General features: G+C 41.0%; 1 protein-coding gene across 1 annotated transcript in view; it reads right to left on the minus strand.

Annotated features, from left to right (window-relative positions):
* LOC126109493 (uncharacterized) overlaps window positions 1-13,658 on the minus strand; it is a 283,321-nt gene that overhangs the window by 58,152 nt on the left and 211,511 nt on the right. The window contains exon 8 of the mRNA XM_049914518.1: window positions 2,566-2,721. Within this exon, the coding sequence (XP_049770475.1) occupies window positions 2,566-2,721 (156 nt within the window). The remainder of the gene's footprint in view (window positions 1-2,565; window positions 2,722-13,658) is intronic.

Genomic DNA, 13,658 nt, shown 5'->3' on the forward strand with positions numbered 1-13,658 from the left:
GAGAAAAAATCAAAATAAAGAAAATGACAATGATAATTTATTGTTTAGAATTCAAAATACAAACTGACTGTTGTATTGTACTCATTTTTGATAAAAAGAGCATCTCACCTTACTTTGTGATCATAAGACAATGGATGACATGAAACTGGTAAAGTTTAACTTATCAGTAATAGAAAGGAGAAAAACGAGTTGACTTATCCAAAAATGAGGAAATGTATAAATTTCTAAATCAGTGTTGTAACATTTGACGAGGTAATTCACATAAATCATTTTAGAGAGTATACGTGATAACTTGTTAGGTACAAAAGTGTTGTAAACAGTTTTTTATGTAAAAAAGATTATATACACCACTTTGGTTCCAAGGCAGGTAACTAAATATAAAATTGTTATGTCAAGAAGCAATAGAACAATTAATATTATATCAATCTTTTCTCAGGTGTGTGAAAGTTGATAATATTCTTCTCGGGTATGCAGCCGGATCATAACGTCTTCATGACACAATATTTCCGCGGTCCAACTGGCCGCCATCTTCAGGTGAGAATGCTGGTGCACGATCTCGCCGGAACTGACTTCCTAGCGCAAGCTGCGGCCCCTATATAGGCCGCAGAAGACCCACAATGCGTGCGCGAGAAGGTGCCATAACTGCCCTCTAGCGCAGTAAACATATGGCGCCGCCAGTGGTGGAAATAGACGAAATCGAGATATCGCTGTCAAAAATTAAAAAATTTTTATTCCGACGATCGAAACACAGACCGTTGTTTTTTGATGTCAGATAACACCGGGTCCCAAGTCTTACTTAAAAGATAGCCCTTGTCTCTATTAATAAGATTGTCAGATAAACGAATCTCTATGGATTCTTTTAAAACACAGTCCCAATAGCGAGATGCAGGGGCAACCATTTGTGTCTTGTCATAAACCATTCATTATTCAGAGATTGAAGTCCTTGTCTCTTAGTCCCTCAGATTTACTTGTGAGCTTTGATGTCGTGTCGCTTTTTACGCGGGTTCCTCTGGAAGAATCCTTGCAATTAATTGGTGAGAAACTGGGTGAGGAAACAACCAGGCTTTGTCACCACGTGCTGATGTCGACGTACTTTTTATTTAATGACAAATATTTTGAACGGACTGACGGAGTGGCTATGGCGTGCCCATTGTCCCCAATAGTCGCCAATCTTTTTATGGAAGATTTTGAGGACATGGCGCTGAAGACGGCGTCCTTAAAACCAACTTGTTTCTGGAGGTACGTTGACGATACGTTTATGGTGTGGCCTCATGGGAGAGAAGCTCTTGACCGCCTCCTAGATCATTTTAATTCCCTGCATCCTAGCATCAAGTTTACCATGGAGGTAGAAAGTGATGGAAAGCTTCCGTTTCTGGATGTTCTGGTGTACAGAAAGGATAATGGGACACTGGGACACAGTGTTTATCGAAAGCCTACACACACGGACCGTTACCTGCATGCTTCTAGCTGTCATCCATCGTTCCAGCGTACGGGGGTCCTGCGGACGTTGGTGAGAAGAGCTTATGCCATTTCAGATGGAGAAAGCTTGACACAAGAATTGGACCATCTTAAGGTTGTGTTCAAGCAGAATGGCTATACAGATAAACAGATCTGTCGTGCTTTCCAGTTTGGACCTTCGCCTGAACCACCAGAAGATACCAGCAAATCGGTGGTTTTTCTGCCTTTTGCTGGGAGCATTTCCTCGAAGATAGGAAGAATTCTGAAAAGATACCATATCAAAAGTATTTTTCGTCCGCCAGCCAAGATTAGAGTGCTCCTTGGCTCTGTAAAGGATGACTTGGGTATGAGGAAGCCCGGTGTGTACAAGATCCCTTGCCACTGTGGGAAGGCTTATATTGGGCAGACAATCCGGACCATTCAGGACCGATGTGTTGAGCATCAGCGGCACACACGGCTGCTTCAACCTGAGAAATCTGCGGTGGTGGAGCACTGTCTCACCGAGGGACACAGAATGGTTTATGACAAGACACAAATGGTTGCCCTGCATCTCGCTATTGGGACTGTGTTTTAAAAGAATCCATAGAGATTCGTTTATCTGACAATCTTGTTAATAGAGACAAGGGCTATCTTTTAAGTAAGACTTGGGACCCGGTGTTATCTGACATCAAAAAACAACGGTCTGTGTTTCGATCGTTGGAATAAAAAATTTTTTAATTTTTGACAGCGATATCTTGATTTCACCTATTTCCACCACTGGCGGCGCCGTATGTTTACTGCGCTAGAGGGCAGTTACGGCACCTTCTCGCGCACGCGTTGTGGGTCTTCTGTGGCCTATATAGGGGCCGCAGCTTGCGCTAGGAAGTCAGTTCCGGCGAGATCGTGCACCAGCACTCTCACCTGAAGATGGCGGCCAGTTGGACCGCGGAAATATTGTGTCATGAAGACGTTATGATCCGGCTGCATACACGAGAAGAATATTATCAATTATTACACCGGGAAAGCCTTCGTAACCACATGTGTGGAAGTTGTTTAAATACAAGTAATGACATACTTCCAGTGCAAAGTAACTGTTGTGGAAACTTTAGTACGGTAGACAGTGATTACCGTTCTCTGGTGCAGCCCACGATTCCATAACGGCGGGCATCAGTTTTCCTTGATATGCTGGTCTTCTTTCCCACTTTCGCTGTGTTACTACATCTGCTGCATCTAACAGTGCTTCTGAGGACCTGGTACGAATGTTGTCAATAACGACAGGTGTACCTAAAACAAGATCACTGGTAACTACCATTTTCATTCAGTAACACACTCTGTCAGTCATTCATTAATAATGTTCCATAGACCCCATCCAGAAGGAGAACATTCGAGGATGTGGATCGAGTCAGACTACACTTTAGCAAAAGACAATAAACTTAATCTGTATACTAAACTATAAGAGGTAATCAAAAAGTTTCCATTTGAGGGAGTTGCCACAATGCATGTGCAACACTGTGCAACTCTGATGAAACACTGACATGCAGCCAAGGGATTAGCGTGGCATCTAAGTCCTTCCAATGTGCAAACACTAATGCAGAAAAGTTAACAATGATGATGTTATTAACAAATGTTCCCAAACAGGACCAACATTTTCTTTTCTTGGCTGTCAAATGACAAAAACCAGTAGAAATACACCAGAGAATGAAGAACATGCATGGATCAGCATGTCTGTCAAAAATCACCATTATGGAATGGTGTGCCAAGTTCTGTGCTGGTTGCAACTTGACACATTATGCCCCTGTATCACAAGTCTCATAATGCAGAAGTTATAGTAACACATCTCTCCCCACATGATTACCACAACCTCAGTCCTTAAAAAGACTTGAAGTGTTGATAATTCCTGTTGGAAGAGGATGTACAGCAGGCAGTTATGGATTTCTTCATGCAGCAGGACACAATGTTTTACCAACTGTGTATCTTCAACCTAGTCCATCGGTGGGATAACTGCTTCAATGGTCACACTCATTTTGCCCAATTGGCATACCAATTCTGGACAGCATGTCCTTTGCAACAACAAACTATCACTATACTGCTTAATGACATTTGTACTTATACCATCTACATTTAATCCAGTAAATTAGTTAGAAATCTGCTACTCTGAAAAAACCTGCCATCTCCTCAGTTTTACTATCTGGGTGCTCTTTATCTCCAGTTAGTAGCTTAATGTTATTTGATTATAATGTTATTTTTCCAAGTCAATGTTTCCCTATATATGCGAATACCATGTCTCATTTACAGTGCATTTCCAATTATCATGGTGCTTTATAATGAACACTGCTACTTGCCAAGTAGTTACAACTTTTCAATCCCTGAATCTAAATAATCCACTAATTTTAGAAAAAGTGGCTAGTGACTTTTTTTAATTTTTTTTTTTTTAAATTTTTAAATTGGACATGATTCAAGCTTCTTGCTTTATGTTGGACGGAGCTTGTCAAGTATCTTCCTGATAGAGTACATATATCTATTCCGAACCCCAAAATGAGGAGGCAAAATCTACATGAAAATTATTTTTGTTTCTTGTGTCATATGACTGTATAGATCACAAATCAGCTGAAACCAATTTTTATTATCAATAATAGATGAATTGAGAAGTTAGTATAAGAATTCTAAGATCCTCAAGAAGACTTCTGCACTTTATGCAACATTCTTACTGGCTGCTTCTGCTGAATAAACACTTCATTTACTTTAGGTACAAAGACCCAGAAGATAATTCCATAACAGAAAGGGTAGAAAACCAACACAAAATAAGCCAATGCACCAGTCTTCACATCACCACAATGAGAGATGTTTCTAATGGCATATTACAGTGCAATTAGCTCCTTGATTATTTCATCTGTGTGTTGAACATATTTTATCTCATTCCCCAACTGAACTACAAGGAATTTTACACAGTGTGTTTCATTTAGTGTACGAACTGGTGCTAACAGGTCACAGATCTCAGTACACTATGTTTTGAAGGTCAAACAACAAAAGGAAATGTTCTACTGTTTAAAAGCATTCAAAAAAATAATACTCAACCCACATAATATCAGATAATCAAATGATTCACGAGGTAAGTGCAAAATGAAATCACTATGGTGATCTGGAACATACGGCCATGGTCCCTCACTGGCAGGACAGATTCATTCTGCCTCCACTCCCCCAAAAGCCAACTGCAATCATAGTGTGAATGAATGACAAATTTGCCTTTCTGTTACTAACTTTTTTTTTTCTAAATAAGGAATTATGTGTTTCACAAAAGGGAGAGATTCTGTAGGGGTGCTAATGGTCTTCCTTTTTGTAGCAGGTGATTTCACCAGTTTACAGGGATGGGGCATTTATGCTCCAGAAGAAAGTAGTTATGATATGACTATCTTGTGTCTGCCCCCACTAGCTGAATGGTCAGTGCAACAGATGTCAATCCTAAGGACCCGGATTCGATTCCTGGCTGGGTCGGAGATTTTCTCTCCCCAGGGACTGGGTGTTGTGTTGTCCTAATCATCATCATTTCATCCCCATTGATGCACAAGCCGCTGAAGTGGCATCAAATCGAAAGACTTGCACTCTGCAAACGGTCTACCTGACGGGAGGCCCTAGTCACACTACATTTACATTTGCTATCTTGTGAAGGCAATGATGGACAGTAGTAAAGTTTTAATTATCACCTTTAAAAATCAAGTTGCATAATTAATTCTTTGTTTGTTCGCAAGCACATGTCTGCAGTCCTTGTACACCATGAAATACCCATGGCACAGTGATGTAGTATCCCACTACAGGAGCCAAAACAAAATAATGTAGCCAACAAGTTATTGCAAATACTCCACTTTACACTGAGGTGAAAAACTAATATCATGTCAGACTTCCTACTGCCTGGTATCTTGCAGCAACTCGGCATAGCATGAACTCAACAAGTTGTTGGAAGTCCCCAGCAATAATATTCAGCCATGCCACTTCTACACCCATCCATAATTGTGAAAGTATTGCCAGTGCAGCATACTGTACAGGAACTGACCTCTCAACTGCGTCCCATAAATGTTCAATGGGATTCATGTAGGGAGACCTGGATGGAAAAATCATTCACTCAAACTGTCCAGAATGTTCTTCATACCATTTGCAAACAGTTGTGCCTTGGTGACATGACGCTTTGTCATCCATGAAAATTCCATCATTTTTTGGCAACATGAAGTCCATGAATGGCTACAAATTGCACAGTACCTCTTTGACAACTGTGTCCATGGCTGCACTGGGTCTGCACCACACTCGAATGCTACCACTAGCTCTTAATAACTGAAATTGCGAGTCATCTGACCAGGCCACAGTTTTATGGTCATCTAGAGTCCGAATGGTATGGTCACCATCCCAGGAGAGGCAGTGCAGGCAATGTCATGCTGTTAGAAAAGGTATTGCAACGGTCATCTGCTGCCATAGCCCATTAATGGCAAATTTCACTGCACTGCTCTTATGGATACCTTCGTCATATGGCATACATTGATTTCTGTGGTTATTCCATACAGTGTTACTTGTCTGTTAGCACTGTCAATTCTACACAAATGCTGCATGCTCTCAGTCGTTCACTACCTATTTTTTCACGTGGCTCATCTGCAAAGGGGGCTGGTAGTGCACGGTTGCATTTGCACCCCTACTATTGAGTCATCTACTGGCTAGCTTTTGAACAACAGTGAATTGAACTATACACGTTCAGATTGAATCTTATTTATTCAAAAGAAATGCTTTAACCTTGTCACCATGCAATTTTAAGCTCACAAATAAATCCAATCTGTATAAATAATAATCGGTGCAATTTGTACACTGTTTATTGTCTCACACTTTCACGTTGTTCCTTCACATACACTGGCATCCATGCTTACACTCGCGGCACTTTGCCGCTCCCAACTTACCACCACAATGGTCAACCACCAAAGACCCCAATTTTCTCGCTCATATCCACAGTCCTGAGTCGGGTCACATGACATTACATTAGTCAAAATAATCCCTAAACATGGCCACAATTTGTTTATAATTTTTATAAGATTTAAATACTTAAACCTAAATACATTATATAATTTTATACACAATTATCAGCACAATTTTATAATTCATTGCAATTAAAAGAAAGACAAAACACTATGCAATGGAACTTCAATGCCCATCAAAACACAAAACAAGTATTTCACAGTCTATTTTGCCCAACATATTATTCCTGCTGCTGTGCTTTAAATTTAAATTACGAACTACTTGAAGGAGCTCCATATTATCCCCTGTTACCTTACAAAGTGAAGGTCGTCAGCCACTGAATTGTCCGTGTTGCGAGGTAACGCCTGGAATTTGATATTCATGGCACATTCTTGACACTGTGGATCTCGGAATATTGAATTCCCTAACAATTTCCAAACTGGAAAGTCTCATGTGTTTAGCTCCAACTACCATTCCACATTCAGAATCCGTTAATTTCCATCATGCAGCAATAATCATGTTGGGTACCTTTTCACATGAATCACCTGAGTACAACCGACAGCTCTGTCAATGCACTTGCTTTTATACCTTGTTTACGCGATACTACCGCCACCTGTTTATGTGCATATTGCTATCCCGTGACTCTTGTCACCTCAGTATATAGTGGAGTAGTGCCTGGTAACTTGTTATCTACATCTGAATGGGAGCAATGAAGCATCAATCTGCGCCAAGTTGGTAGAAGTGTACACCAACAGTGCAACAGTGCATCATTGTGGTCAGCAGTTACAGTCACTTCCACTGTGGTCGGACAAGTCAGAATGATGAAGAAGAAAATGGCAGTCTGTCCTCCCATGAAGAACTTGTGATATCTCCACTGGGGGCTACTTTTGCTGATTCACAGAGCCAGCAGCCCATGTTGAGACAAAAGCCAGACCTCATACAGGGATTTCCAGACGCATTATGCAAACTTGCAGGGGATAGCCTGATGGATGCCCTCGTCTCATTTAAAAATGGAGATCTTGCAAAGAACCTGGCAGACAATGCAAAACATGCAGATAACTGGGAACCTATGCAGGCACTAAAATAGAATGCAAACAGAAAAGTGTCAAGAATGCATACCTAGAGGTGTATGAAACTTCTGCCTGATGGTGGCCATTTTCACCGCCTTAAAAAGTGAGACACGTGCCGATGACTGATGATGCTGTGGTGTACGGGAAGGTGTCGTCATTGAGTGACTGTAGGAGGATACAAGATGACTTGGACAGGATTTGTGATTGGTGTAAAGAATGGCAGCTAACTCTAAATATAGATAAATGTAAATTAATGCAGATGAACAGGAAAAAGAATCTCGTAATGTTTGAATACTCCATTAGTAGTGTAGCACTTGACACAGTCACAGTCACATCGATTGGTTGTAACATTGCAGAGCGATATGAAGTGGGACAAGCATGTAATGGCAGTTGTGGGGAAGGCGGATAGTCGTCTTTGGTTCATTGGTAGAATTTTGGGAAGATGTGGTTCACCTGTAAAGGAGACCACTTATAAAACACTAATACGACCTATTCTAGAGTACTGCTTGAGCTTTTGGGATCCCTATCAGGTCGGATTGAGAGAGGGCATAGAAGCAATTCAGAGGCACGATGCTAGATTTGTTACTGGTAGGTTTGATCATCACGTGAGTGTTATGGAAATGCTTCAGGAACTCGGGTGGGTGTCTCTGGAGGAAAGGAGGCGTTCTTTTCGTAAATCGCTACTGAGGAAATTTAGAAAACCAGCATTTGAGGCTGACTGCAGTACAATTTTGCTGCCGCCAACTTATATTTTGCAGAAAGACCACAAAGATAACATAAGAGAGATTAGGGCTCGTACAGAGGCATATAGGCAGTCATTTTTCCCTAGTTCTGTTTGGGAGTGGAACAGGGAGAGAAGATGCTAGTTGTGGTACAAGGTACCCTCCACCACGCACCGTATGGTGGAATCCGGAGTATGTATGTAGATGTAGATGTAAATGTACTCCTGGAGGCACTGGGATTGAGTGCAGACACAAATCACCAAGAAATTGCACAAGAAGACATGTGAAACTAAAGAACCGTAGAATAAGTCAGCCCTTTTTTTGTGACAGTAAGGAGGTTGCTTATAAATTACAAATGCCAGCAGATTCTTAAACAATCCACAAACATAAGACTGTCCAGGCCTCATGCAGAGATAGTCGTTACATATAAATGTTGTGTGGCTGTTTTCACAGCAATTAAGGAATGCAGAAAAACATTGACACAATGCGCAACCAACACTGGTAACAGTCTTGACAGTGAAAACATGAGAATGATGCCAATTCTTGAGTCACGCATCGGCCCACATAAGATAGAAAAGTCTACTCTACACTGGGAGGCATTGTCATGACATAGCTTTCAGTCATTGAGCGACATTGCAAATTTAGTCCATCAAAAACAACACAGAGAGGAGGAAAAATTCGAGAAGTCAGTGAGCTTATGAGGGTGGTGAGAAGTAAAGACAGAGGCAGTGAGACAGCACAGAAACAAGAGGATATGGGGCTCTTCCATCCAGCGACTTTGTATCTGATGCTGACTCCCATCTTAATGTTCACCATTACTTAGTAACTTATTCTTTTCCTTTTCCAGGTAAATGGACAAATCCATATGATCTGGTGCTCGGGAAAGAAACACTCAACTCAGCATTTTAGTTTCCTTGCCTGACATCCAGCTCCTGACAATGTGATATCACTGTTTTGGCAAAGGCAACCAGTCATGAGCAGTAAAGGTGGTGACCGCTCCATGGGCTTCATCGATAAGAGCTGACAGCAAGATGTTTCTGTTAGGATGTGATGCACCACACTGACCCAGCCTCTACTGCCAATATCACCACGAGACGAATGACCACAGAGAATGGTGGGGTGATTCACCCCCTCCTCCTGCCCCTTAATAACTGAATCGTATCCATGCCCAGTCATTTCAACCCCGAGATCTGTAATTTTATGCAGAAAAAGTGCTTAATAAGAGCTAATATTTCATGTTTTAATCATCTAAACAATCTATTCCATTTGGTTATCAGTCTCTTAATCTCATAACCTTTTGCTGTTTGATTTGACATAATTATTGATGTCACTTAATTATTGCCTCCTGACATGGTGCAACATAATTAATAATCTGCATGTCATTTTATGCAAGGGACTGTAGAATTCTCAATTCACTGGATTCTTGGTGCCCAGCACGGGATTTCAATTTGATTTGATTTTCACATTTTTGCTAGTGTAAGGACTTCTAAATTTTCAGACACAAATCAGGAAGCATTAACTTCCCATACCTCTACTAGAATATGCTAATCCTGTGTATGTGATGTCAAGTTCACAGATGGTGTGATTGTGTGTGCTGAATGTGTTGCACATGTGCAGTATGAAGTAGACATCATGTTAGCTGGTGTATTTACTTTTGGTTCCCACAACCTCCACCATATTTTGTGAAGTAGTTTTAGAATGTGTAGCGTGTTGTCATAAGTACACTGTTACAAATTTTCATTGTTCTGTTCACAGATACCAGTGCCGCCATCAGTGTCATATTGTCTGCGTCATTTCATTCTGTGGAGCACTTTTTGTATGTGGTCATGTTTTCTATGCAGCTGAGGTCTAGGAGGTTGGTAGATATGGAAACCAACATGCCAGCAGATGGGAGTTTGGGCATGAGTGAGGAAATGCCAGGTATATCTGTTGGGAGTACACAAGTTTAGAGTCCACTAGAAACAGACAGGCCAATTGAGGAAGTTTGAGAGTAAGTAAGGGAATACAGGGCACATCTGTAGAGGATACGCAAATCAGAGTGAATTAGACTGAATTCTCGTTATATCAAGAAACCATACATCACATGATTTATCAGATAAGTCAAGATTTAAAAGAGTGCCTCAGTGTTTGTCAAAATGGGAATGTTTGCATATGGCCCAGTAGTCATAACTGTTGTCGTCGCAGAACACATGAGCGTCTGCAGCATAGTCACCTTGGAGAACCGGCATTTGAAGTTGACTGCAGTATTATTCTACTGTCACCAATATATATTTTGTGTAAGGCCTATGAAGATAAGACAAGAGAAATTAGGTCCCATATGGAAGCATACAGACAGTCGCTTTTTTCTTGCTCTATATGTGAATGGAACACGAGACAAAATGACTAGTCATGGTAAGAGGTAGTCGCCGCCATGCGCCATATGGTGGCTTGGGGAGTATGGATGTATTTTGGTGAAAACAATCAATTTTTGAAAATATAATTTAATTGGATGGATAAAAAAATCTACTCACATAGCTTCAGTAGGAGAACACGCATATAAAAATACTGAAATTTGCAAACATTCAGAGCCAGTGGCTCCTTGTTCTGGCAGAAGGACTGAAGAGGAAGGAAGAGGGGTGAAGGAAATGAACTGGTGAGATGTAGGAAAAGGGGTGATTTTGGAAAAGTCAGCCTGAACCTTGGGTCAGGGGAGACTTTCTGTACGGGATGAGAAGGAAAAACTGATTGTTGGGGACTGCACCAGGAGAAATTTGAAAACCTGTGAGCTTAAGGGTGGAAGATAGGATGATAATAAGAAAGACAGAGATTACTGCTAAAACATCATACATGAGTTAATAAGAGCAGAAAGCTAAGTGCATTGCATGTGGCAGAGGTGGGGGGAGGGGACTGAAAAAGAAAAATAGACAGGACAGAAAATAAAAGACGCAGAAAACTACAAGGAAGTGAAGAAAGGAATAGTTACTGAGAAGAAATGTGGAGACTGAATAAATTAACTTAAATGAAGACCAGGTGGCTAGTAGAAAACCTCGGGTAACAGAAGAAATATTGAATTTAATTGATGAAAGGAGAGAATATAAAAACACAGTAAATGAAGCAGGCAAAAGGGAATACAAACATCTCAAAAATGAGATAGACAGGAAGTGCAAAATGGCTAAGCAGGGATGGCTAGAGGACAAATGTAAGGATGTAGAGGCTTATCTCACTAGGGGTAAGATAGATACTGCCTACAGGAAAATTAAAGAGACCTTTGGAGAAAAGAGAGCCAATTGTATAAATATCAAGAGCTCAGATGAAAACCCAGTTCTAAGCAAAGAAGGGAAAGCAGAAAGGTGGAAGGAGTATATGGAGAGTCTATACAAGGGCGATGTACTTGAGTACAATATTATGGAAATGGAAGAGGATGTAGGTGAAGATGAAATGGGAGATATGATACTGCGTGAAGAGTTTGACAGAGCACTCAAAGACCTGAGGTGAAACAAGGCCCCAGGAGTAGACAACATTCCATTAGAACTACTGACGGCCTTGGGAGAGCCAGTCCTGACAAAACTCTACTATCTGGTGAGCAAGATGTATGAGACAGGCGAAATACCCTCAGACTTCAAGAAAAATATAATAATTCCAATCCCAAAGAAAGAAGGTGTTGACAGATGTGAAAATTACCGAACTATCAGCTTAATAAGCCACAGCTGCAAAATACTAACACATATTCTTTACAGACGAATGGAAAAACTGGTAGAAGTCGACCTCGGCGAAGATCAGTTTGGATTCCACAGAAATGTTGGAACACATGAGGCAATGCTGACCCTATGACTTATCTTAGAAAATAGATTGAGGAAAGGCAAACCTACATTTCTAGCATTTGTAGACTTAGAGTAAGCTTTTGACAATGTTGATTGGAATACTCTCTTTCAAATTCTGAAGGTGGCAGGGGTAAAATACAGGGAGCGAAAGGCTATTTACAATTTGTACAGAAACCAGATGGCAGTCATAAGAGTCGAGGGGCATAAAAGGGAAGCAGCAGTTGGGAAGGGAGTGAGACAGGGTTGTAGCCTGTACCCAATGTTATTCAATCTGTATATTGAGCAAGCAGTGAAGGAAACAAAAGAAAAATTCGGATTAGGTATTAAAGTCCATGGAGAAGAAATAAAAACATTGAGGTTTGCCGATGACATTGTAATTCTGTCAGAGACAGCAAAGGACTTGGAAGAGCAGTTGAACGGAATGGACAGTGTCTTAAAAGGAGGATATAAGATGAACATCAACAAAAGCAAAACGAGGATAATGGAATGTAGTCGAATTAAGTCTGGTGATGCTGAGGGAATTAGATTAGGAAATGAGACACTTAAAGTAGTAAAGGAGTTTTGCTATTTGGGGAGCAAAATAACTGATGATGGTTGAAGTAGAGAGGATATAAAATGTAGACTGGCAATGGCAAGGAAAGCGTTTCTGAAGAAGAGAAATTTGTTAACATCGAGTATGTATTTAAGTGTCAGGAAGTCGTTTCTGAAAGTATTTGTATGGATTGTAGCCATGTATGGAAGTGGAACATGGACGATAAATAGTTTGGACAAGAAGAGAATAGAAGCTTTTGAAATGTGGTGCTACAGAAGAATGCTGAAGATTAGATAGGTAGATCACATAACTAATGAGGAGGTATTGAATAGAATTGGGGAGAAGAGGAGTTTGTGGCACAACTTGACAAGAAGAAGGGACCGGTTGGTAGGACATGTTCTGAGGCATCAAGGGATCACAAATTTAGCATTGGAGGGCAGTGTGGAGGGTAAAAATCGTAGAGAGGGACCAAGAGATGAATACACTAAGCAGATTCAGATGGATGTAGGTTGCAGTAAGTACTGGGAGATGAAGAAGCTTGCACAGGATAGAGTAGCATGGAGAGCTGCATCAAATCAGTCTCAGGACTGAAGACAACAACAACAACAAACAACAAGACCAGGTGGGTGGCAAGAACTGACAACACACTGTAATGCCAGTTCCCACCTATGAAGTTCTGAGAAACTTGTGTCTGGGGGAGGACTCCAAATAGAACATGTAGTGAACAGGCACTGAGGTGATGATGGTCAAGTGTTAGACCATGTTATGCAACAGAATATTGGTATTGCCGGTATACAACCTCTGCCTATGCCCTTTCATCCTAATTGAAAATTTGGAGGTAGTCATGCTAATGTAAAAGGCCGAACCATGTTTACAGTGGCTCTCCCTTTGATAGTATATATTTTGCCAGTTACAGGGCTGGTGTAGGTGGTGGAAGGAGGGTGCCTTGAGAAAGTCTTGCAGTGTGGACAGTCACAGGGGTAGGAGCCATAGAGTAGGAAAACAGGAACAGAAAGAGCATACAGTCTGACAAAGCTATTGCTGATATTGGAAGGGCGACGAGAGACTGTTCTAGGTGTGGACGGCAAAATGTCAGACTGAACAGATC

This window comes from Schistocerca cancellata, chromosome 12 (assembly GCF_023864275.1).
Source record: "Schistocerca cancellata isolate TAMUIC-IGC-003103 chromosome 12, iqSchCanc2.1, whole genome shotgun sequence".
NCBI lineage: Eukaryota > Metazoa > Arthropoda > Insecta > Orthoptera > Acrididae > Schistocerca > Schistocerca cancellata.